This window comes from Cucumis melo, chromosome 3 (assembly GCF_025177605.1).
Source record: "Cucumis melo cultivar AY chromosome 3, USDA_Cmelo_AY_1.0, whole genome shotgun sequence".
NCBI lineage: Eukaryota > Viridiplantae > Streptophyta > Magnoliopsida > Cucurbitales > Cucurbitaceae > Cucumis > Cucumis melo.
Genome location: NC_066859.1, coordinates 20,921,504 through 20,946,434, shown reverse-complemented (window position 1 = coordinate 20,946,434; position 24,931 = coordinate 20,921,504). Strand labels below are relative to the sequence as shown.

At 33.4% G+C, this 24,931-nt stretch overlaps 2 protein-coding genes across 2 annotated transcripts; one reads left to right on the top strand and one right to left on the bottom strand.

The window, feature by feature from the left end:
- Nucleotides 1–1,774: 1,774 nt before the first annotated feature.
- LOC103496606 (peroxidase P7) lies at nucleotides 1,775–3,520 on the top strand. The gene is made up of 4 exons (XM_008458539.3): nucleotides 1,775–2,036; nucleotides 2,184–2,375; nucleotides 2,545–2,710; nucleotides 2,906–3,520. Exons 1-4 carry the CDS (start codon nucleotides 1,818–1,820, stop codon nucleotides 3,298–3,300), a joined length of 972 nt encoding a protein of 323 aa, XP_008456761.2. The 5' UTR covers nucleotides 1,775–1,817; the 3' UTR covers nucleotides 3,301–3,520.
- Nucleotides 3,521–16,420: 12,900 nt separating this feature from the next.
- On the bottom strand, nucleotides 16,421–18,176 carry LOC103496607 (LOB domain-containing protein 15-like). Its single transcript, XM_008458540.2, has 3 exons — nucleotides 17,918–18,176; nucleotides 17,506–17,821; nucleotides 16,421–16,965 (listed from the first exon to the last, which is right to left on the bottom strand). Exons 1-3 carry the CDS (start codon nucleotides 17,929–17,931, stop codon nucleotides 16,531–16,533), a joined length of 765 nt encoding a protein of 254 aa, XP_008456762.1. The 5' UTR covers nucleotides 17,932–18,176; the 3' UTR covers nucleotides 16,421–16,530.
- Between the last annotated feature and the right edge of the window lie 6,755 nt (nucleotides 18,177–24,931).

Here is a 24,931-nt window from a genome sequence, read left to right as displayed (position 1 = left end):
TTTGTCGTGAAAAATAAAAGTGTGTCAATCCTACGTGAAGTTAGTACTAGTTTTTATCGTGAGTATTGTTCTAGATATTGATGAACTGTTTACTACATATTGAAAAGGAGTTAGCATACCTAGAGGAGTCTACCTCTAAATATTATGTGAGGTGATTTTCATTTAAAGTTGGGAAGATAAAATTTCTTGTTGGGAGGAGATCTCACACTTATATTTTAGAGAAATCTAAGTGACCATCCGCTAAAATTATCACACTTAGGGGAGCTTAAATTTCCTTGAAAGGTGTCTCGCATCTAAGGGAGTTTAAGTGATCATACACTTGGTTTAGGTTATTAGTTTATCATTGTAACTTTTGTTTATTTACAAATAGCACAATGTTGTAATCACTGGACTTTATATAAGTGAGATTTTCTTTTTTTGGTACACAATCCACTAAACATAGGTGATATTGCACCAAATTGGATTACCAAATATTGTATTTTGTCTTTTAGTATTTCTCTGATTGTTTTTCGTGTATGTCTTTGAAATTGTTGTAAGTTTGTAACATTTGCAGGTAATGTGTTTGTTTTGTATTTCAAATAACCCTTCTTATAGTATAAACGAATTTAGTGTCCATGATATTTTGAGAAGCTCAGTTGTGTGTATTATATTGAAGGTATGTCATATGTAACTGTTTTACCTCAACAGAAAGTTAATAATCTTATTTATATGTTTATTGTATTTGTAAACGTTTGAGCCACCAAACAAAATTCAAAATATTTTTTTTTTTACATTTGTGAATGTTTAAACTCAAATGACACAATTCTACAATCTATATAGACATAGATTTGTGAATGTTTGAGACAATTCTCAAGTTATCCCAAAGATAATACATAGGATTTTAGACATCTTACGGCAGGTGGTTGAAAGTTGGTTTTATAATCAATTCATATATATAGTCTCTATTTTTCTCATCCATGCCTCAAATATCTTATGAAGTCCCTTTTTCCAATACAATAAATGTGGGATATGTAGATATAAATTCCTAATTTAAAAAAAAAAAAAAAAAAAAGATAAATGTAAATATAGCAAAATTTAGATCAAGTTTCATAGTCAATTTTTGATAGACCATGTTTGTGGTAGGAGTTTATGATTGATAAAGTCAATTCTAAGTGGAATCTATCATGGATAAATATTGTTATATTTGCAACTCTTTAAAATAAGTCACCCGTCCTAATTTGATCATAGAAGTTTGAAATTAACCCATTCATTTAATGTAAAGAAAGAATCAAATATTTAATCACGACACAATCAAAACATGCATGCATACAAAAGCAAAACTTGAGTTGTATTAGCTCAATTTTCTTTCTCTTTTTCTTTTTCTTTTTTCTTTTTTCTAATTAATCAATTACTTTATCAGTCACTTTTTAAGTGTAAAGAAAATAATTAGGCATAACTTCCATTTTTCAACATTAGCATCTTTGAAGTTTCATTGCTGTTTTTAACCATTATATTAGTCCCATGCAAATTACATAAAATGGGGACCTCAACCTTTTGACTTTACCATTTCCATATATTAAAATTGGCAGTGTTGTTTGACAAAATCACACTCTCTCTTTTTGGCCTTTCTGATTTTTGTTACTTTTCAAAGTGTTGAAAATTTAGAAAAAAATTGGTTCTCCCATGCAATTCCATTTCTACGAGTTAGGTTCACCTGCCAAAGCCATGGATATCCAAGAATTTCTTTTTCCCCTTTATAAAAAGCCCCCATACTCTCTTTTTCTTCTTCATCAACACTACTTGGAAAGTTGTTGCAAAGCTTGTGGGTTCTTGTAACAATGGCTGATTTAGGATCCAAAACAGTTTTGATTTTGACTTTGGGTATCTTTTTGCTCTTTTTGGGCAATGTCTCAGCTCAACTTTCTACTGGTTTTTACTCTTCTTCTTGTCCAAATTTGTTGTCCACTGTCAAATCTTCTGTTCGTTCTGCTGTCTCAAGTGAAGCTCGCATGGGAGCTTCAATTCTTCGCTTGTTTTTTCATGATTGTTTCGTCAATGTACTTTTCTTTCATTCATCTTTAAAACCCTTCTCTCTCTTTTTTTTTTTCATTTTTTTTTGGTTTGTCTCGAACTATTAAGATTGGGTTCTCTTTCCCCTGTTTTTAATTATCATTTGTTTTTGTTCTGTTTTACTTGGAATTTAGGGTTGCGACGGGTCGATTTTGTTAGATGATACGTCGAGCTTTACCGGAGAGAAAAGTGCTAACCCCAACAGAAACTCTGCTAGAGGCTTTGATGTTATTGATAATATTAAAACCACTGTCGAAAATGCTTGTCCTGGTGTTGTTTCTTGCGCTGATATTCTCGCTATTGCGGCTCGTGATTCTGTCGTTTTTGTAAGTCGTCACTCATAACTTTAGTTTGATTGGGTTTGATTATATAATAAAAATAGTGATCTTTCTAATTTGACTAAACGAAACCAATACTAAAAAAAACTAAATTCAACATATTTAAATCTTAACTATAAGAATTGAAGTGATAATTTAAGTTTTGTAACAAATGTAGCTAGGAGGGCCGAGTTGGAATGTGAAGTTGGGAAGAAGAGACTCCACAACCGCGAGCCAATCCCAAGCGAACAATGACATCCCCGGGCCAAATTCAAGTCTAAGCCAACTCAGCTCTAGATTTAGTGCTCTTGGACTCTCCAACACTGACTTGGTCGCTCTTTCAGGTTTATAATTCTTTCTCCGTATTTTTAACTTTCATTCATTCTAGTTCAAGTCGACGTACTTAAGAAGAGAAAAAAAACTCTATCAACAAACGAATTAAAATTGTTGCTCTTAAAAGGAGAAGGATCTAAAAATAAACATATGAACTAAAATTACAAGGATTAATTATGATGGTCACATTGAATAATTGATGTTAGGCGGGCACACGATCGGACAAGCGCGTTGCACAACATTTAGAAGCAGAATATACAGCAACAGCTCAAACATTGAGAGTTTATTTGCAAGAACAAGGCAAAGCAACTGCCCCAATACCTCAGGAAGTGGAGACAATAATTTGGCTCCTTTGGATTTGCAAACTCCAAACTCATTTGACAACAACTACTTCAAGAATCTTGTTCAAAACAAGGGCCTCTTACAATCTGATCAAGTTCTCTTCAATGGCGGATCTACAGATTCCGTTGTTAGAAATTACGCAAATGCCCCTGCCCGTTTCTTATCTGATTTTGCTGCTGCCATGGTCAAGATGGGAGACATCGCTCCTCTTACTGGCTCCAATGGTCAAATTAGGAAGAACTGCAGGAGGGTTAATTAAATTTTAAGAAATATTAGAAACAATGTTGTTTTGTTATGTTCTAGTCTTTTTTTTTATTTTCTTTAAAGAAAAAAGAAGTTGTTTTGAAGAAGAACTTTTTGTTCAGGCTTTGATTCTGATTTGGGTTTTATGTTTATGATCATTAAGGAACTTTGAATGTTGTTGGCTGTTTGTTTGTAAGTGTTGCTTTTTCAATGAACTGTTTTTTTGTCTTCTCCAATTGAAATGAATTAATTGACCAAAGTTGTTCATTTTTAATATTTAAAATAATTATTATCTATTTATGTTAGAAGTGTATTTTTAAAAATATTTTTGTCAAAATATGTTAAATAATTTCAAACTCTAGTCGTTGGTCGACGACAAAGTTTGTTTCATCAAGAGACAACCTTAACCATATGCGGCAATACGTCATCTATTGAAAGGACTATATATATTTAAGTACTTGCAAATGAAACAAACTATTTTTTCTTTTCTTTTTTTTTTTTTTTTGTTGAAAACAAGTTTTTAAAAATATCATATTAAAAAAAAATGTAAATGAGATTCAATCTGTTTTAGTTCAAATAACATGCATTGTTGAACATGAAATTTTGACCAATTAAATCACGCCACGTCATCACGACAAAATTGAGATAATTATAATTTGATTGGATTTGGGTAGTCAAGTTTTCTCATATCCAACCTAGTTCAAGCCCCTAAAAAAATTGGGCCAAAGAAATAATGGACCCAAGCTTGCGCAAATAAGTAGGCTGAGTTCGAGCACACCGAGCAAATGGATCCAAGCCCAAACCCACCGAGCAAATGGGTCTGAGCCCAAGCCTGTCAAGAAAACAGGTCCAAGCTCAAGCCCAACAAGCAGATAGGCCCAAGCCCAAACCTAACAAGCAGATGGGCTCAGGCCTAAGCCTGCCCAACAAGCAAATGGGCCCAAGCCCATCTAAAACCCATTGAGATTCTCTATAAATAGAGACCTTCTCATTCATTTTGAGGGGTCTTTTGATTGAAAAGAAGAATCGAAGCTCTGAAGAATTGAAGACAAAAACTTCTAAAGACTCTCAAGACGTGCAAGTTATCATCAACCTCGAAATCATCCTTCTAAAAGATCGAAGACTTAGAAGATCAAACTTTCCTTGAATTCCAGAAGATTGAAGCTCGAATTGACTTGTAATTACAACTTCTTGAAGATCGAAGACCACAAAGTTCTAAATTTTATTTTTCGTATTCGAGAGAAAGAATCAAAGGAGTAAATATTAGAGATTGTATCCACAATACATAAATCAATACAAAGTTCGATTCCACGAATTAAATTTCTCCTGAAATCTCGTGTGAACAATTTGGCACGCCCGGTGGGATGATCTCTACCTTTCATCTCTTTCTCTTTTTGAAGAACATCCAAAGAAAATCATGACATCTCAAGGCAACACTTCCAAAGCTCTCAGCGACATCGGCAAGTGACCAAACACTCATAGCCGCTCAAGGGAGATTCAATCATTTGAAGATACGCCTCCTTTTGAAGTTGCAAAGAATATTTGGGAGCAAATCTCCAAGCCACCAAAAAGTGGAATTGTAATCAAAGAAAATCCTGCGATTGACGAACACTACTCGTCCTTTAAACCCTCAAGTGAGGAAATGCCTCACCCAAATATAATGTCGGTTATGGTAACTAACGTGGATACAAGTGAAAATAGAATGGCAGAGCTTGAAAAGAAGGTGAACATGCTCATGAAGGTGGTGGAAGAAACGGATTATGAGATTGCATTTTTAAAGAATCACATTGAAAGTCGTGATACTGCTGAATCAAGTCATAAACATACTGTCAAGAATACTGATAAAGGGAAGGCAGTTATGCAAGAAAGTCAACCACAAAATTCGACCTCAATTGCATCGTTGTCTGTTCAACAATTACAGGAGATGATTGCAAGCTCCATCAAAACGCAATATGGTAGACCTGCTCAAACTTTCTCCTTGTACTCCAAACCATATACGAAGAGGATCGACAATCTCAGAATGCCGAATGGATACCAACCTCCCAAGTTCCAACAGTTTGATGGAAAAGGCAACCCAAAACAACATGTGCTCACTTCATCGAAACATGTAAAACTGCTGGTACGCGAGGATATTTATTGGTCAAACAGTTCGTTCAAACTCTCAAAGGAAATGCCTTCGACTGGTACATCGATCTGAAGCCTGAATCCATTGATAATTGGGAGCAACTTGAGAGGGACTTTCTCAACCGTTTCTATAGCACCCGACGTATCATCAGCATGATGGAGTTGACAAACACAAGACAACAAAAGGGAGAACTAGTCATCGACTACATCAACCGATGAAGAGCTCTGAGTCTTGACTGTAAGGATCGACTCACCGAACTGTCTGCAATGGAGATGTGCATCCAAGGCATGCATTGGGGACTTCTTTATATTTTGCAGGGAATAAAATCTCGCATGTTCGAAGAGTTGGCGACTCGTGCCCATGATATGGAATTGAGTATCGCCAATAGAGGAGCAAAAGATTTCTTGATTCCAAAATCGAGGAGTGACAAGAATGAACTTGATGACACTAAAAAGATTGCAAATAGTGTCATAAAAGAGTCTATGGTTGTTCATGCAACTCCTTTGAAATCTTTCTCTAAAAGAAAAGAAACAAAAATGAAAGAAAGCATGATGGCGATGAAAAGCGACAGTCAACTCTTAAAGAAAGACAGAAAAAAGTTTATCCATTTTCTGACTCTGATGTTGCAGACATGTTAGAGCAGCTGCTAGAGAACCAACTTATTCAGCTGCCAGAATGCAAACGACCAGAACAAGCAAGAAAAGTAGATGATGCTAACTACTGCAAGTATCATCGGGTCATTAGTCACCCTGTTGAAAAGTGTTTCGTGTTGAAAGAGCTAATTCTAAAGTTGGCTCGTGAAAAGAAGATCGAGCTAGTATTGATGAAGTAGCTCAGACGAATCATGTTGCGATCGAGATGACTTCAAATGTTCCGCCATTAACACAACTTGATGATCAAAGAAAAAGCTTGATTCAATTTGGGACTTCTGCACCTATACTTGTTCTATTCCAACAAAGGATCGTGACGATAAACTCACAAAATAAAGAAGCGCATGGTAAAGATGATGGCGAAGGATGGATAACAATCACTCGTCAAAAAGGGAGACAACCAAATTCCATTCAAAAGGAGTCGCGATTCCATCAAAAGTATGCAAAAGGAAGCATCTCCCATAAAAAGAAAGGAAGAAGGAACAAGAAGATGTGGAATCCTAAACCCATAAAAGGAAAAGATGAGGACTTTCTCCAACTTCTACGGTCGATAACTTTGGCAGAATTCCTCCCAAGAAGTTTCCTTGAGGATCATCTAGAAGAAATACTTGAAGTCACTGCATGTCATGCTGCTAGCATAGTAGAAGTCGACAACAATTATGGATCTTCCAAAGAAGTCAACAATTCAAATGAAATTAATCAAATGACCTCTGTCTTTGATCGTATAAAGCCTTCAACTACTCGATCTTTAGTCTTTCAAAGATTGAGTATGGCCACGAAAGAAGAAGAAAACCAATGTCCAACGTTTATTTACACTCGAACTTCAACTTTCAAAAGGTTGAGTATCTCCACATCGAAGAAAGATCGACCTTCGACATCTGCTTTTGATCGTCTAAAGATGACAAATGATCAACAACAAAGAGAGATGAAATCTTCGAAGGCAAAACCATTTCGTGAAGAAAATGATGACGATAAGATTTACAGTTGTGTCCCGTCACGCATGAAGAGGAAGTTGTCTGTTGACATAAATACAGAAGGTTCCTTGACTGTGAAACCAAGATTTATTATCTTCACCAATCCTACAAACGAAGGAGATGAACAAATTCTTGTTGAAAATAAAAGCTGTTAAATATGCAAAGCTCCTTATCACAAGAGCCTAAATTGCATGGTGCTCCTAGCCCACAAGAGATTAAAACGTGAATGGCAAAAAAAAAAAAAGAGTTGAACTACGTTATGACTTGATCCCTATGTTATAAAAAGGGTACGTAGGCAGCTTAAAGTTCACTTTAAGTTCAGTCGCACGTAAAAAAAAATATTATTCTTCATTGTGATGATGTAAGCGCATAGTAACTGACGCGTAAACAGTATAAAATGAAATTCAGGAGCAGTCACACCAGAATAAGAACATTCTCATCACCATTCAACAAATTCTTGTATTTACAAGAATACAACTAAAGAAAAAAAAAAGAATGGGGGCAAAGGGGGCAAAGTTAAAGCCTCCACTTGAAGTTCTTAAATTCTTCGCGTGCAGCGTTCAGGCTCTTTTGAACCGTAGCTAGCGCCTCGGTGGCCTCTTTTGTGACAACAGAGATGTTTAATTGTCTACCTTCGTAAGGTGCGTTCGCCTCTTCTCCAAAATGTTGACCAGCGAACTCTACTCCTCTTTGATATGTTGCAGACAAGGATCTTTCCATGTGTTGTGCCCAAGAGGATCTTCATCTTCATCTTCTCACATGTATTGCAGCTGAGAGATTTATCACCTTCATCTTCTCACATGTATTGCAGCCGAGAGGATCTTCATCTTCATCTTTTCCCATGTGTTGCAGCCGAGAGGATCTTCATCTTCATCATCTCAAATATGTTGCAGCCAAAAAGATTTTTGTCTCAAGTATATTGTAGCCGAGAAAGTCGTCGTCTCATATATATTGCAGCCGAGGATGTCGTCGTCTCAAATATGTTGCCGCCGAGGAGGTCGTCCCCTCAAATATGTTGCAGCTGAGAAGATTGTCGTTCTTAAATATGTTGCAGCTGAGAAGATTGTCGTTCTTAAATATGTTGCAGCTGAGAAGATCATCGTCTCAAATATGTTACAACCGAGAAGATTGTCGTCTCAAATATGTTGCAGTCAAAAAGATTTTTGTCTCAAGTATATTGTAGCCGAGAAAGTCGTCGTCTCATATATATTGCAGTCGAGAATGTCGTCATCTCAAATATGTTGCCGCCGAGGAGGTCGTCTCCTCAAATATGTTGCAGCTGAGAAGATTGTCGTTCTTAAATATGTTGCAGCTGAGAAGATCGTCGTCTCAAATATGTTACAACCGAGAAGATCGTCGTCTCAAATATGTTGCAGCCAAAAAGATTTTTGTCTCAAGTATATTGTAGCCGAGAAAGTCGTCGTCTCATATATATTGCAGCCGAGGATGTCGTCGTCTCAAATATGTTGCTGTCGAGAAGGTCGTCCCCTCAAATATGTTGCAGCTGAGAAGATTGTTGTTCTTAAATATGTTGCAGCAGAGAAGATCATCATCTCAAATATGTTACAACCGAGAAGATCGTCGTCTCAAATATGTTGCAGCCAAAAAGATTTTTATCTCAAGTATATTGTAGCTGAGAATGTCGCCGGCTCGTGCAACCGAGAAAGTCGTCGTCTCATATATATTGCAGCTGAGGATGTCGTCGTCTCAAATATGTTGTCGCCGAGGAGGTCGTCCCCTCAAATATGTTGCAGCTGAGAAGATCGTCGTCTCAAATATGTTACAACCAAGAAGATCGTCGTCTCAAATATGTTGCAGCTGAGAAGATTATCGTTCTTAAATATATTGTAGCAGAGAAGATCATCGTCTCAAATATATTACAATCGAGAAGATCGTCGTCTCAAATACGTTGCAGCCAAAAAGGTCATCGTCTCATATATGTTGCAGCCGAGGATGTCGTCGTCTCAAATATATTATCGTCGAGAAGGTCGTCCCCTAAAATATGTTGCAGCTCAGAAGATTGCCGTTCTTAAATATGTTGAAGCAGAGAAGATCATCGTCTCAAATATGTCTCAAATATGTTACAACCGAGAAGATCGTCGTCTCAAATATGTTGCAGCCAAAAAGATTTTTGTCTCAAGTATATTGTAGCCGATAAAGTCGTCATCTCATATATATTGCAGCCGAGGATGTCGTCGTCTCAAATATGTTGCTGTCGAGAAGGTCGTCCCTTCAAATATGTTGCAGCTGAAAGGATTGTCGTTCTTAAATATGTTGCAGCAGAGAAGATCATCGCCTCAAATATGTTACAACCGAGAAGATCGTCGTCTCAAATATGTTGCAGCTAAAAAGATTTTTGTCTCAAGTATATTGTAGCCGAGAAAGTCGTCGTCACATATATGTTGCAGCCGAGGATGTCGTCGTCTCTAATATGTCGCCGCCGAGAAGGTCGTCCCCTCAAATATGTTGTAGCTAAGAAGATCGTCGTTCTTAAATATGTTGCAGCAGAGAAGATCATCGTTTCAAATATGTTGTAGCTAAGAATGTCGTCGTCTCATATATGTTGTAACCGAAAATGTCATCGTCTGAAATATGTTGCAGTCGAGAAGGTCGTCGTCTCAAATATGTTGTAATCGAGGATGTCGTCATTTCAAATATGTTACAACCAAGAAGATCGTCGTCTCAAACATGTGTAGCAGCCGAAAATGTCATCGTTTCAAATATGTTGCAGCAAAAAAGATCGTTGTCTCAAATATGTTACAGCTAAGAAAATCATCGTCTCTAATGTGCTACAGCCGAGAGGATCATCATCTTCATCTTCTCACATGTGTTGTAATCGAGGAGATCATCATCTTCATCTTCTCACATGTGTTGCAGCCGAGAGGATCTTCATCTTCATTTTCTCACACATGTTGCACCTTAGAAGATCTTCATCTTCATCTTCATTTTCAATGTAGCGTGGCCAAGGCATTCATCATCTTCATCTTCAATGTGGCGCGGCGCAGACAATCATCTTCATCTTTAATGCGGTATAGTAGAAACGATCATCATCTTCATGGACCATCATCTCTATCTTCAATACGGGCACAACAGAAATGATAACCATCTTCATCTTAAATGTGGTCATCATCCTTATCTTCAACGTGACACAGTAGAAATGATCATCATCTTCATCTTTAATACGACGAAACAAAGGCGGTCATCATCTTCATCTTCAATGCGGCGTAGTCTAGGCGATCATCATCTTCAATGTGGCACAGACGATCATTCTCTTCAATGCGGCACACACGATGATCATCTTTAATGCGGCGTAGTCGATCTTCATCTTCAATGCGACACAGTCGAGTCCATCTCCTCTTGGTTGATTTCTATTAGAACTATAAGGTGTCAAACTCCAGACAATCATCATTCTGTGAAGTAAACCATCGTTCTGCAAATGAAGTTCGCCAGAAGCAAGTTAGCGCTGATGATATCATCTTGGAGCAAAGAATATATAAAAGCAAAGTAGACGGAGAATGGCGTCGAGGAAGCAGTAGGGCGTCATGATAGAGTTGCATCGTCTATCATGAACAAACCTCAGGCGTCAATGAATAAGTAGGGCGTCATGATAGAGTTGCATCGTCTATCATGAACAAACCCCAGACGTGGTAAAGTAGTAGGGCGTCATGATAGAGTTGCATCGTCTATCATGAACAAATCCCATGCGTCGATGAAGAAGTAGGGTGTCATGATAGAGTTGCATCGTCTATCATGAACAAACCCCAGACGTCGATGAAGCAGTAGGGCGTCATGATAGAGTTGCATCGTCTATCATGAACAAACCACAGGATTCGATGAATAAGTAGGGCGTCATGATAGAGTTGCATCGTCTATCATGAACAAACCCCAGACGTCGAGGAAGCAGCAGGGCGTCATGATAGAGTTGCATCGTCTATCATGAACAAACCCCAGGCGTCGATGAATAAGTAGGGCGTCATGATAGAGTTGCATCGTCTATCATGAACAAACCCCAGACGTCGGTAAAGCAGTAGGGCGTCATGATAGAGTTGCATCGTCTATCATGAACAAACCCCAGGCGTCGATGAATAAGTAGGGCGTCATGATAGAGTTGCATCGTCTATCATGAACAAACCTTAGGTGTCGATGAAGAAACAAGGCGCCATTAAAGAAGCAGGACATCAAGGAAACTTCATATATACTTGCATGAGACTACAAAAAAAAAAAGTCAACTTTGGTATAGCTTCAAGTTGGTGCGAATCTAAAAAAAAAGAGAGAGAAAAAAAACAAGAAAAAAAAAGTTTTAAAAAGAAAGTAACTAAAAAAAACTTGAAAAAAAAATGTTAGAACAAAACAGTTTAAAAAAAAAGAGAGAAAAGAAAACTTTTTCTAAAAAAAAAAACAAAAAAAAAGTAAAAAAAAAAAGGACAGGAAGAAAAAAAAATGAAAATGAAATAAAAGTAAACAAAGAAAAATAAAACTAAACTAAAAGGAGTAAAAATGTAAAAAAAAAAAAAACATATATGTATATTGAAAAAAAAAAGATGAAAACGTGAAAAAAAAAAGAGGGGAAAAGGTAATTGAAAAAAAAAAGAAGTAAGGAAAAAAAAACAAAAAATGAAAAAGAAAAAAAATATATATATATATATAGAAAAGAAATAGAAGAAAAAAAAAGAAATAAGAAAAGAAAAAAAAAAGAAAAAGAAAAAGAAAAGAAAAGAAATCTCTCCAAAATTAAAAAAAAAAAGGGGGTTTTTTTTTTCTCTTCTCCATCTGTGCTCTTCCTTACCAATTGAATGAAAAAAAAATCTGTTTTTTTTCATCTATCACCTCTTCTTCCAAATCATGAAAAAAAAAAAAAAGCACATCGGATTTTTTTTTCTCTCCCAAATAAAGAAAAAGAATTGGAGGATCAAACACATATGAAATGAAAAAATAGTTAGAGAAGATGAATTTGTGTGAATTTTGTTTGCAAGCTTCTTCCCTGTTTATAAAGGATGGAATGTAGCAAATCAAATCTTTTCTCAACAAACTAAATAAAAATCTTCTTAACAAATAGTTAGATTAGGTGAGATTATAGGAGAGAATTCCTAACCTCCTCTATTCTTTTCCTTTATTAAAAAAAAAACCCCTCTATTGTTTTTTTTAAAGATTAATTAAGAAAAAAAAATAATGACATTCTGTTTTTTTAAAAGCGTTAAAAAAATTTCAAGTCTTATCCCTCCCATATCCTCTTCATAATTAAACCTTAAAAAAAAAAACACCTCAAATCTTGGAAAAAAAAATCTCCCGATTTTCTTTTCTCATCTATTAATAAAAATGTTTAAATTTTATCCCAAATCATAAATGGATTTGAAATGAAGTAAAAAAAAAAACGGCAAACTTTTCAAATTTTATCCCAATTCGCTAAAAATTCAAATTAAGAGAATATGCAAAAAAAAATTGATTTAAATTCATATTTTGATGAATTGGCAATATTCCAATTTTATAAATGTTAAGTCTCAATTCTTCCATTAAATTCATTGGTAAAAAAAGAAAAAGTTCAATTTCATTCAAGTTTTGGCTATATTCCAAAATAAATAAATAAATTGTGAATTAAAATCAAAATTCACTACAAATTTGATATTGGGCTGTATCAAAACTTCATTTTTAATCAAACTTATGTCCAAACGCATAGTTTGATTAATTCGACATATTAACTGGAGCAAAAGTCAAGAACAAGATCACTTGTATTTTTTGTTTCAGCTTATCATTTTCGAGATTCATCCACCCATACACGTGTACAAATCTCGAAAAGGGGGCATTTGTTGAACAGGAAATTTTGACCAATTAAATCACGCCACGTCATCACAGCAAAATTGAGATAATTATAATTTGATTGGATTTAGATAGTCAAGTTTTCTCATACCCAACCTAGTTCAAGGCCCTAAAAAAAATTGGGCCAAAGAAATAATGGACCCGAGCTTGCGCAAATAAGTGGGCCGAGTTCGAGCCCACCAAGCAAATGGATCCAAGCCCAAACCGATCGAGCAAATAGGTCCGAGCCCAAGCCTGTCAAGAAAACAGGTCCAAGCTCAAGCCCAACAAGCAGATGGGTCCAAGCCCAAACCCAACAAGCAGATGGGCCCAGGCCTAAGCCTGCCCAACAAGCAAATGGGCCCAAGCCCACCTAAAGCCCATCGAGATTCTCTATAAATAGAGACCTTCTCATTCATCTTGGGAGGACCTTTGATTGAAGAGAAGAATCGAAGCTCTGAAGAATTGAAGACAAAAACTTCTGAAGCCTCTCAAGACGTGCAAGTTATCATCAACCTCGAAATCAACCTTTTGAAAGATCGAAGACTTGGAAGATCAAACTTTCCTTGAATTCCAGAAGATTGAAGCTCGAACTGACTTGTAGTTACAACTTCTTAAAGATCGAAGACCACGAAGTTTTAAATTTTACTTTTTGTATCCGAGAGAAAGAATCAAAGGAGTAAATATTAGAGATTGTATCCACAATACATAAATCAATACAAAGTTCGATTCCACGAATTAAATTTCTCCTGAAATCTCGTGTGAACATGCATGATCAAACTTATAATTAATATCGAAGAAGAAAGATTTTTGCCAACTGAGCCAAATTCAATTGATATATGACGATATATGTTAGTAATTTGTGGTTTGAATTTTTTCACTCTTTTAAATTGTACTAAACATTTAGAATTGTGAGATGAGTTGCTTATAAATATTTTTACGGTATTTGAATAACTGAGTTAAGTTAACTTAACCTTAGATGGAATGAAGTGAATACAACAAATATGTTTTTTGATACATTTTAGCCAATTTGTGTTGGGTTAAAAATGATACCATGTTAAAATAGATGTATAACGCTTGTGTCTATCACATTCTTTTAATTTCTTTAAAAGTGCAAATAAAATTAGGAAATTTCAATTCCCATAGCTTTTTTGAAATTTAAAGATGTAAAAAAAATAGCAATTAGAGGTTTTATTGATGGAGCGGCGTCCAGGATTGGATTCGCCATGAGAACAAGATTGAAGATTTTCCATGAAAAATTTCTAGAGAGAATTTTTCTCATTTTATTTTTTTTATTCTAAATAATCATACACAGTTATCTCGTAGTATATAATTATACAGTCATAAATAACATTGTTGTCATGTTTTGGATAATTTCTTATCGTTTTGCTTTTAATTTTACTTGAAATTTCTAGTATCAATATAGATAATTATACTAAATGTGGTATATAATAATTATATTTCGATATATAATGTGTTTTATTGAGTGAAACTCAATCAGGAATTATTCAAAGCTAATAATGGCCACTTGGTTGATAATGTTGAACTCTTAGAAAATGTAAAAGGTAAATGAAAATCTAATTGATTTGTTGAGAAATTATTATTTAATGTCTTGATTTTAATCACCTTGAAATAGTCAAAAAGCTAAAATAAGAGGACCAAAGAAAATATATCACATTCATCCTTATTACCTTAAAATAGTAATTGGGTTATAGACCAATGTGTACTTGTAGAAATTACCACAATTGCAAATAAATAAACATTTTCTATAACAAAACAGTAATTAACTCAAATTAATATCGCACACTTATGAACTATTTGTCTCATCTCCAAAAAGAAAATGAAAATAAAAATAAACAATTGATAACAAACAGACAAAAAGGGTTCTATAATAGAAGATGCCAATGCTTTAAGCAATCCATAACAGTAGTACTATGACATAGTACCAAATTCCCCCATTAATTAGTGAAGAATCCAATGAAAGTTTTCTCTTTTATTTCATTAATATTGGAATTGAAAGTTAGCCTTAGCTACCTATAGGGTTGTGACAATACATTTAGTTTGGGTTGGTTTCTAGCCATAAATAAAATCAAAGCCAAAACCAAATCAATATGTTAGGGGGCGTTTTCTAGGGCAAAGTGTTGGTTATTATAGTTGGTTTATATGTTAGCTAGTATGTGTTTAAGGAACGTAGATTATTTCAGTTTGAGTTATAATAATACGTGTTTGAAATATAAACTATTTTAGTTTGAGAAAAAAATAGTAAACACTATAACAATAAATAAAGATGATGAATATATAAAATAATAAAAAGGGTAAGGAATAGTGAATATTATAACAAATTAAAGTTTTGAAATAGGGTTAATCGTAGCAAATTGCAAAATAAAAAAATAATATTTACTTGTAACACTATGTGATTATTATAGTATGAACATAGTTATTATCTCAAACGTTCCATAATTAGTCAGTAAAACAAAAGGCTTTGGGTATGAGATCAATATTTTAATTTATCTAATGAATATGATAAAAGAAATTTGACTTAAGGATATTAAAATTTCAAATCGTTAGATTACTTTAAATTTGTTTTAGGGACATTTTAAAAATAATAAAATATTGTAACTATTTACAAAAATACAATGAAATTAATCAAATTCTTCGTAATCTATTTAAAAAATTTGCTATATTATTTTAAAAATGGTTTCATCCTTGGTGCTTTTGATGATCTTTCATTTTTTATTTTTTTTTTTTTATCAAATTCATCTTGTATTCTTACCAAATATTAATTAGTTTTCCTCCTTTTTTAAAAAGAAGTCTAATTACTTTCCTAGCACGAGACCACAAAATTTGTAAGGATATATCGAGGTTTTAATCAATACTTTTACATGATAGACATAGAAGTAATCAAATTGAGGATTTCATTATATGTATGGTAGAAAAGAAATATTGAAACATAAGAAAAAAAAGAAATAAAATATTGATAAGGTAAATACAATATAAAATAATAATAAAAAGAACCTAAAATTAAACTTACATACGAAGTATAGCAGAAAGGAATGGAGGGGGTTAGCTTCATGCATCCTTACAAATTATATTATTTGTGATGTGAGAGAGATTAAGTTAATTAATCACCCATTAATAGAATAAGAATATTAAACAAAACACCGACTAATTAAAACCCCATGCATGTGCAACTGAATCACCAAATATTAACGAAGTCAAAGTCAAACACAATTTATTTCACGTACGCACACCCATCCATGTACACACTAGTTGGGTTTTCATTTCAGGTGCTGAGCATTTGGCCTAAACAACACAACTTCAACCACTCCACACCTTATTTGATTCAACACCACCAGATCATAGCCCACACCCACAACTAAAAAAAAAATATCAATTTTACCTTTTCTTTTCTCTCTAAATCCTCACCATTTCAGAACTTTACTCATATACTTGCACACAAAAACAAAATAAAAGGGAAATTATAGGTTTGTGAATCTTACATTGTAAAGTAGTTTTTGACACATAATTTAGAAACAATAACATTTTGTTCAAATTATTTTGCTTGTGTTTTGGTAATTAAGTTTTTAATTGTGAGAGAAATAAAATGATGAAAAGTAATAATTAATAATAAATACCAACTATTTTCACTCAACATATATATCAGTCATCTCAAACAATAACACACACTAGGAATAACTATAAGTTTAACCAAAGTAGGAGATATGTTGAGTACTTGTTGACACAATAGGGTTAATTAATTCAACGACGGTGGTAGAAGTGGCTGTTGTAATAATGGGAGGGGAAAAGACGGAGGAGGAGGAGGAGGAAGGAGGAAGAGGCGGTGGAAGAGACAGCGGAGGCGGCTGAGAATGAGGCGGAGTTGGCGGGGCAGCAGGCGGGGTAGCAGCGGGGGAGGGGGAGATGAAATTAGGAGAAGAAGGGATATTGATGGGGTGATGAGTAAATTTGTATTTGAAAATTTGAGTAGTAATGGCATTGAGGTCAGATTGTAAAGTATGAAGTTGGTGTTGAAGAGCAGAAATGGCTCCCATGCAACCGTAAACAGGATCTCTCAGCCTTAGATTTGCTTCATAAACAAGGCTGTTTGCTGCATCCGCTCTTTGATTCTCCGGTACTTCCTACATATATTCATATATATTCTCATGACTTTGTTATTTACTCATCAATATACGATTTTTTTTTATTTAATACAACAAAGGATGGAACTTAAAACCTAAATATCAAACTAACTCTTAAAACCTAAATATCAAACTAACTGAGACTTCACTTTTAATTTTCCATCTGGTTTTAATGCTACATCAGATATTTTGAATAAATGAAACACAAACTTAAAATTAGAAACAACCAAAGTGTATTATAAACTTTTCAAAATAAAAGTACCTAAATTATTATCTAGACAAAACTACAGTATTACTAGATCTACCATACATATATGTAATTATGTAAGTTTAAAATTATATAAATAAATGACAATTAAAAAGTTAGATCTATACTTTTTATTAATTTAATATACCTATCACTAGATCTATGTATACAACTAGCAGAATTTGATAATCAACATGAGATTCAAAAGGACAGTTATTGAGATATTAAAATTAAAAAAAAAAAAAGGAGAGAGAGAGAGAGAACTGAAAAAAAATTGAGATTAGGGTTTTTACCATTAGCATCTTAGCAACGTTGCTAGCACCAAAAACCTTATGAACAGAAGCAAATTTGTGTGGTTCATGAGGAGAAAAATAAGGAGAAAATGGACATTCTTGAGCACATCTTCTTCTTAGAAGCTTACAAGCTGCACATGGTGTTATTGTATTCAAATTACTGATCCCACTACTTTGACTACTACTACTGCTGCTCAAAATCAAATTATTACTATTATTATTTCTTCTTCCCATTAAATTAGGATCATAGAACAAATTACTGCTTTCAATTTCTCTCTTTATCTTCTTCCCTATCTCATCCACTTCTTGTGATTCCCTGCGAAATTAATCCCAAATCAAAATCAAAATCAATCGAAAACGAAAATCATCTATATATAATTATAAGAAGATTATAAATTAATTATATGTATACCTTTCTCTTGACATTCAAGCATTCACTTTTCTGACCCCAATTGAATGGAAAGAAGAAGTAGAAGAGCTTTTTTAGATGAAGAAGAAGAATGAGAAGAAATTAAACTTGGGAAAGAAAGGGAGTGTACTTAAAAGGCAAGATATATATAAAGGAATTAGTAAATAATAATAATAGGGTTGTATTGTATGTTAAGAAAGAAGAGTGAAAAAAATATGAATGGGACTGGTGAAGTTCTTATTTATAATATGGGAACTTGAGAAAGATTGAATATGGGAATTTTGTTATATAATTAATTGTATTTATGAATATTAATGGGGAAAGACAGTGGAAATTAGAGGCTAATATATATATATATATATATATATATATATATATATATATATCTTATGACTGCAGCCTCACGTGTGGCTTCTTAATTGCATTTTGACTTTTCATCCATGTGAATACATTTGCTTTCTAATTTCTCTAAACAAAATGCATCCCCCAAATTGTTTGATGGTCTAAATTTGGATCGAATAGCATAATTGATATTAATAATAGGCAAAATGATATTATTGTCAGACAAATAAAAATTAATATCGTATGATTAAATGGATCCAGAAGTCCAAGCCAACATGTTCGACCTCAATCAAGATCAAAAGCTCTTAAATATATTATTATACCTCTAAAATAAAATAGGCTTATTCTTAATCTTAAAACTTTAAGCTTTTACATTTTTCTACCATACAAATCAATTTACTATTGTCAAGTAAATGTTGAACTAAATCTTTTTCACTAGCTATTAGGATTTAGACATCTACTTTCAAATTTAACACATATATAGTTTAAGAAAAATATAAACCAAACAGAATCCGAAATTGTTGTTAAGTAAATAGGATTGTTTTTTCTTTAAAAATAAAAAGTAAATGGAAATGAATATGATGCAATGAAGTTATGTCAATTAATATAGACAGTTCCACCAAACTTTCAACTTTTTCTAAAATTCCAAAAAAAAAAATGAAACTTCGAAGATAAAACTGACTGCGAAGTTAACAATACTAATGAATTGAACTGAATGAAGTTAAATTTCCAAACATCATTAATAAATTAAACTAAGCACGCAATGCCAAGATATGGTTTCAGCTACTACAAACCACATATTGCTTTAAAAGGGGGATAAGAATATGTATATATTTTGATCCATGGTCAATAAATTATATGATTAGTAAACATTTTCAAATGAGCATTTTTGCGGTCTACCTCAACTATAGGGGACAACAACTCTCTAAACTTTCCATTTAAAACCCTTAAACATAGGCCTAAATATATACTTAATTTTCAATTTTGTATCCAATTTAATTTTTAGCCCTTCGATCATTTTAATGATTAAGAAACTTCGTTATATTATACATCTCGATGGTCGATTATTTTATGAAAGGCTTCAAATCTATGAGTAGATCCCCTATGTTTAAAAAAAAAACCGGAAAGCAGCCTACTAAAACATATGTTCTAAAAGAGAAAAGTCAGGATTTGGAACTTGAGAAATTCAATTAAATAAATAAATTAAGTGAAATTATAAAAGAAAGCAAGGTTTTTCACTTGGTGGGTTTGTAGTAGTTTCTAGTCAAAATCAAAATCCCACAATAAAATATATATAATGGTCCCTTTGAATATATATTTTGATAATAATAGTTTTTGATATAATGTAGTTGAGATTCTTGGTGTGTGTCCACAAGAGAGATCATTCACCAAAAGACTCAACCATTTGTCACTCATTTGCGTATGCAAAGAAAATGACTTAACACCCTTTTGGCCATTTCTTCCCATAAACAACAAATAAAAAACACACTCAACCCTTATATCTTTTTAATACAACGAACACATCATATATAATTAACACCATATATACTTCACTTTTTAATTACTTACTTATTTGATGCATGATAATGGATAAATTTACACACACTTCCTGATCTTTCTCCCCCCCCCCCCCCCCCCACCTACATTTTTCATATATATAAATTAGGAGAATAATCTTAAATCTCGCATTAATGAAATATTTTGAACTCTATATTGTTAGTTTTGTCTATAATTGGAATATAAAGAGATCGATTGTATTTAAGTTTCCTTTCTTTTCTTGTCAAATGAATAATGTTGGGTTTTAATGTTTACTTAGGTTTGTGAATTTGAGGAGGGTCATGTCAAAGTGGGTGGTGAAAGGGGAGAGAAGGGAAAGGAGAGGGAGAAAAAAAAATACATAATAAATTTATTATATATATATATTATACATACTAGGGATTTTAGAGGAGGAGAGTATTTAATTATATTATATTGCGACGATGATATTATAAAATAAATAAATAGTATGCTTAGACTGTAAGGAAATATAGCACCATCCCTTCTTGTTTGACCCGTATTTTGAGCCTTACAATTCGCTACCTTGTTCTTTATCTCTCTCTCTCATTTCCCAAACCTAACTTTCTCTCTATCTCTCTCCTCATAATTCTTTACACTTCATACCAAACCCTAGATGCTGCCATAAACAAATATTTGGTTTGGAATTTTGTTCGATTAAATTATAAATTTGGTCATGTGCGTTCTGGACACGTACCATTTGATCAATCTGTTTAATAAATATTTATGTTTACGTCGTGTCGTCGTTTACATTTGTTGATAAGACATTGAGATATTTTATATATATGTCTATTAATGAGTGGTTTTGAGTTTGTGTCACGTCGACAATTTAGACTAGTTTTTAATAGGCATACTATTTGAGCATACACACATGATGTTAATAACAATGGCACAAAAGTAGATGGATAATTTAAGATTTAAGGGGTTGTTTAGACCCCTAACTTGAAGTTGATGGAGTGGACTACTATTAGTCAACTCTATATTTTGAGCTAAAAAATATAGTAATTGTCGAGGAATACTATTTTGTATTTGTATTTGTTACTATAACGTCCCAGATTTTGTCATGGTCACAATCTTCCTGTTGGAGTTATTGGGATTTTGTACTAAAATTTAGCAAGTGATGCTTTCGGTGTCATGGAAGGAAAATTAATTAGAATTTTTTTTTTTTGCTCATTTTGACTGAGGAGGTCATTTAGTGAACCTTTACCAAGTCAAAATTGAAGTCAGACCCTCTCATGTGTTCTTCATTCACGCAGTGCAACCTCCCCTTTCAATGGCTTCAATATGCAACCGACGTTGCCTAATCACCATCGTCGCTCATTTTGGCACCATTCATATGAATGTCATTCAACATGCATGTTCGTCCATCATGCGCAGTTGCCATACATTGATGTAGCTCATGATAAATGTCATAATTAAAGTGCATGTTATTGATCGTGCAGACATTAAAGTGCACGATAATGTCCGAAAACAAGTAAAATGAATGAACACATGTTCTTCTTTACAACTTCAAGTTAGTTTACAATGATTTAGACAATCTACCATAACTTTTACGATTAATCATGGCAATTTTAATTTGATGGCAATGTGTCTGATGTGGCTAATATATCGTGCCTTAAACGAGTCAATGCGCGCTTTAGTCTTTCAATTCTTGTTGGTTTTACGGACTTTAGGTTTTTAACAACTCTAGATTTGTCTATGGTCATTGAAGATGTGTGAATTTTGACCTCCACTCAACCTCTTTGGCCTATAGATTGTTAAAAAAAAAAGTCTTCAAGAATGATCAATCTCCACCATTTGGAAGAAAACACCCCATGACAAACATTTAGGGTGTGTTTGGGCCTCGAGTATAGGGGGAAAAGGTTTGGCCCAAGTATTATGTTAAAAGGGGATTAGGAAAACCCTAATCCCCATACCACCTATATTCTCCTACACATAACCCGCCAATTGCCTCTTTTAACCCTACCAAATTCCGACCGAAATCCTTCGTTTTCCCTGTGTTTTTCGTTCCATTTTCCTCGCATTATCTTCCTATTTTTGTGTGATTATCTCAATTTTACCTATCTCTTCTCCCTTCCTCTTCAAGTTGATTTACATTTCGTTCGTCCCTTTTTTGAACGATCTGTCCATGTTGTTCGTGTTCCATTTTTTTGCCCTAATCTCCCTAAAACGCCTCTCATCCTCTTTATATTGCATTTCGTTGATCGGTTGCGACAAACGTGCGTCACCTCTGAAACGCTTCTCATCCTCTCTATTTTGCGTTTCGTTGATTGGTTGCCACGAATGTGCGTGACCTCCGAAACGCTTCTCATCCTCTCTCCATATTTCCATACCATTTCGTCTACCGAACAACCATTGCCGCTCCCCACTTTTGTTGGTTGTATAACCAGTTTACTACACTTTTTTTGTACCGAATAGGTATATTGTCATACATGCTGCACTAAATCGGTGAAAGGAAGTCAAGTAGGGGCATGAGAGCATGGCAGGGGTTCTCGGTGTGCACCAAAGGTACGGTCATCCTATGATGAGTATTGTGGTGGTGTGTCTGATTTTATTTTTTCATGTTTCTTCTTATTTTGGATCAATTATGCATTCCTTTTCTATTGCCAATGATGAGTTGAATTATATATTCATGATTCTGTTAATTTTTTTTTTAAATCTTCGTTTCTGAACTTCTTTAACCATCATCACTCTCTGTTCTTAACGTCCATATGTGATCAATTGTGGCTCAATTATGCATATCTTTTTTCATTGACAGTGATGAGTTTAATGTTATGTATGATTCTGTTCACATTTTTTTTAATGCTTGCTTTCTGAACTTCTTTAACCATCATCACTCTCTGTTCTTGACATCCATATGTGATTAATTTTCTTTTTGCTTCTTCTGTGATCATTTATGTTGCAACTCTGTCTTCTGAACATGGATTTCTTTTACAAGTTGTTCAATTTCAATTATTGCCTACTGTGTACTTGTGTTGAAAAAATGACCGGCTACTGTTTTTAGGGTTTGACTGCATTTCTGAAATCCCCTATTTCATGGGATTCTTGTTGGACTTAATTAATGATTGTTGTCCTATTTATTATCATACTCCCTTTACTATATATTTGGACCTTCCTCCCTGCATTCCATGTCCGACTGTCTTCCCCTTTTGGTATACTTCCAGTCCCCTTTGGTATGTTCATAAAATTTGTTTGGTCTACTTGCTTTCCATTATATTTGCGACTTTAGCCACTGTTTTCAGTACTTTACAATTAAATCATTTTTAATCTAACTTTTAAAACCACACTTCATATATGTCTTTTATGGTGAAAGTACAGTTATTTCAACCCTTTTGTTTTTCCTTCTTTGTCACTGTCTGTAATTATTTACAATACACTAAGAAAATACATTTGTTTTCTTCCTGTTTTGAATGCTCTATTGCTCTTTTTTTATGAATCTTTGCTATGTTCTTCAAATTTCCCTACTTATTTGTTTTTTACAAAACATATCTGGTTGTTGTACTTTGTTTTCTCCCTATGGCTCTTTTTGTTGTTTACTCTGTTTTCTCCCTATGACTTTTTTTTCCTCATGCATTATCACAACAAATAAGTGTTGTTTTCAGTGGTCTATGTTTCTTTGCGCACTGTGTTGTCACACTATCGAAGATTTTGTGAACATGTTGATCTCTATTTTATGTCTCTCTTTGGTTGCTTCTGTTTTACATATGATGTTATCGGGTCAACCGCACTAAATTCTACCGCAAATGCGTTCTTTTTGAACATCTTTGAGGGAATTTATTAACTCTAAGTCAACTTCCTTTCCCATACATTATGTACTAACACATTCATTTTTTGTACAGTTTCATGGATTTGTAAGGTTTCGTTTCTGATTAAGGTGTGTTTCATTTGCGTTTTTCGTTTATTTTTTACAATACATAATCTTTACGGGCACGCATATGTAATGACAATGTCATTTCTTGTTTAAATCTTCAGGTTGTTATACTTAAAACATTCGTAAACGAGGTACAACGACTTTAAACCTCATTCATTTATGAAGTTGATGTATATGTGGTCTACTTAATTATTTTTGTAATGAATTATTTTCTTTCGTTATTATTGATTTATGTTTCTTGTATCAAAAGCTTCGTATTATAGCTTATAAATCGTATTTTTCTTACTATGTTAAGTGATAGTATTCTTTATTCATTTCTTTCCATACTATATTTGCCACTGCCCGTATGTATGAATAGCATATTCATTACTTAGCTACTCTTTTGAAAGTAACTAGTATCACATGTACCTATTAGGACTAAACACGTAATAATGTAACAAATTTTATCATACATCAAACTTAATTAACATTCTTATTTAAGAAAAGTTGATTGTATATACATAGGAATAATAATAACATAGTGAGCTATAAATAAGAAAATTGACATTATTATTTAAACAATATTATTGAGACATTGATGTATGTAACTTGGGTGGTATTAAGTAATGTTAAATGATAATAAAATTGAAATTAATTTTTTCAACTAACTTTATTTTATGTAATATGTAGTGGGTTAGAAAATTACTAACTCCTTTAGTTAATTTACAAACATTTTACTTTACAAAAAATTAATTTATAAACTCCTTCAATTACTTTAGAACAAGTTAATGGCAAATATATTTTACAAACTCCTCCAAATATTTTAGAAACAAATTCCATTTATAAACCAATTTTAAAAACTCTCTCTTAATTATAAAATGTTTGTATTTATAAACATATTTTACAAACTCCCACAATTAATGTACAAAAAATTGTATATTTATAAACATAATTTTACAAACTTTCCCAATTAATTTGAAATTGAATAAATTTTGAAAATATATTTTACAAACTCCTCCAATTACCTTACGAACAAATTCCATTTATAAAGCTATTTTACGAACTTCCCCACATAATTAAGAAAACATTCCTATTTATAAACATATTTTACAAACTCCCACAATTAATTTGTTAGAATGTATATTTATAAACATAATGGCACAAACTCCCCCAATTAATTTACAAACAAATAATATTTAAAAACATATTTTACAAACTCCCCCATTTACTTTAAACACAAATTCCATTTATAAACATTTTACAAAGTACCC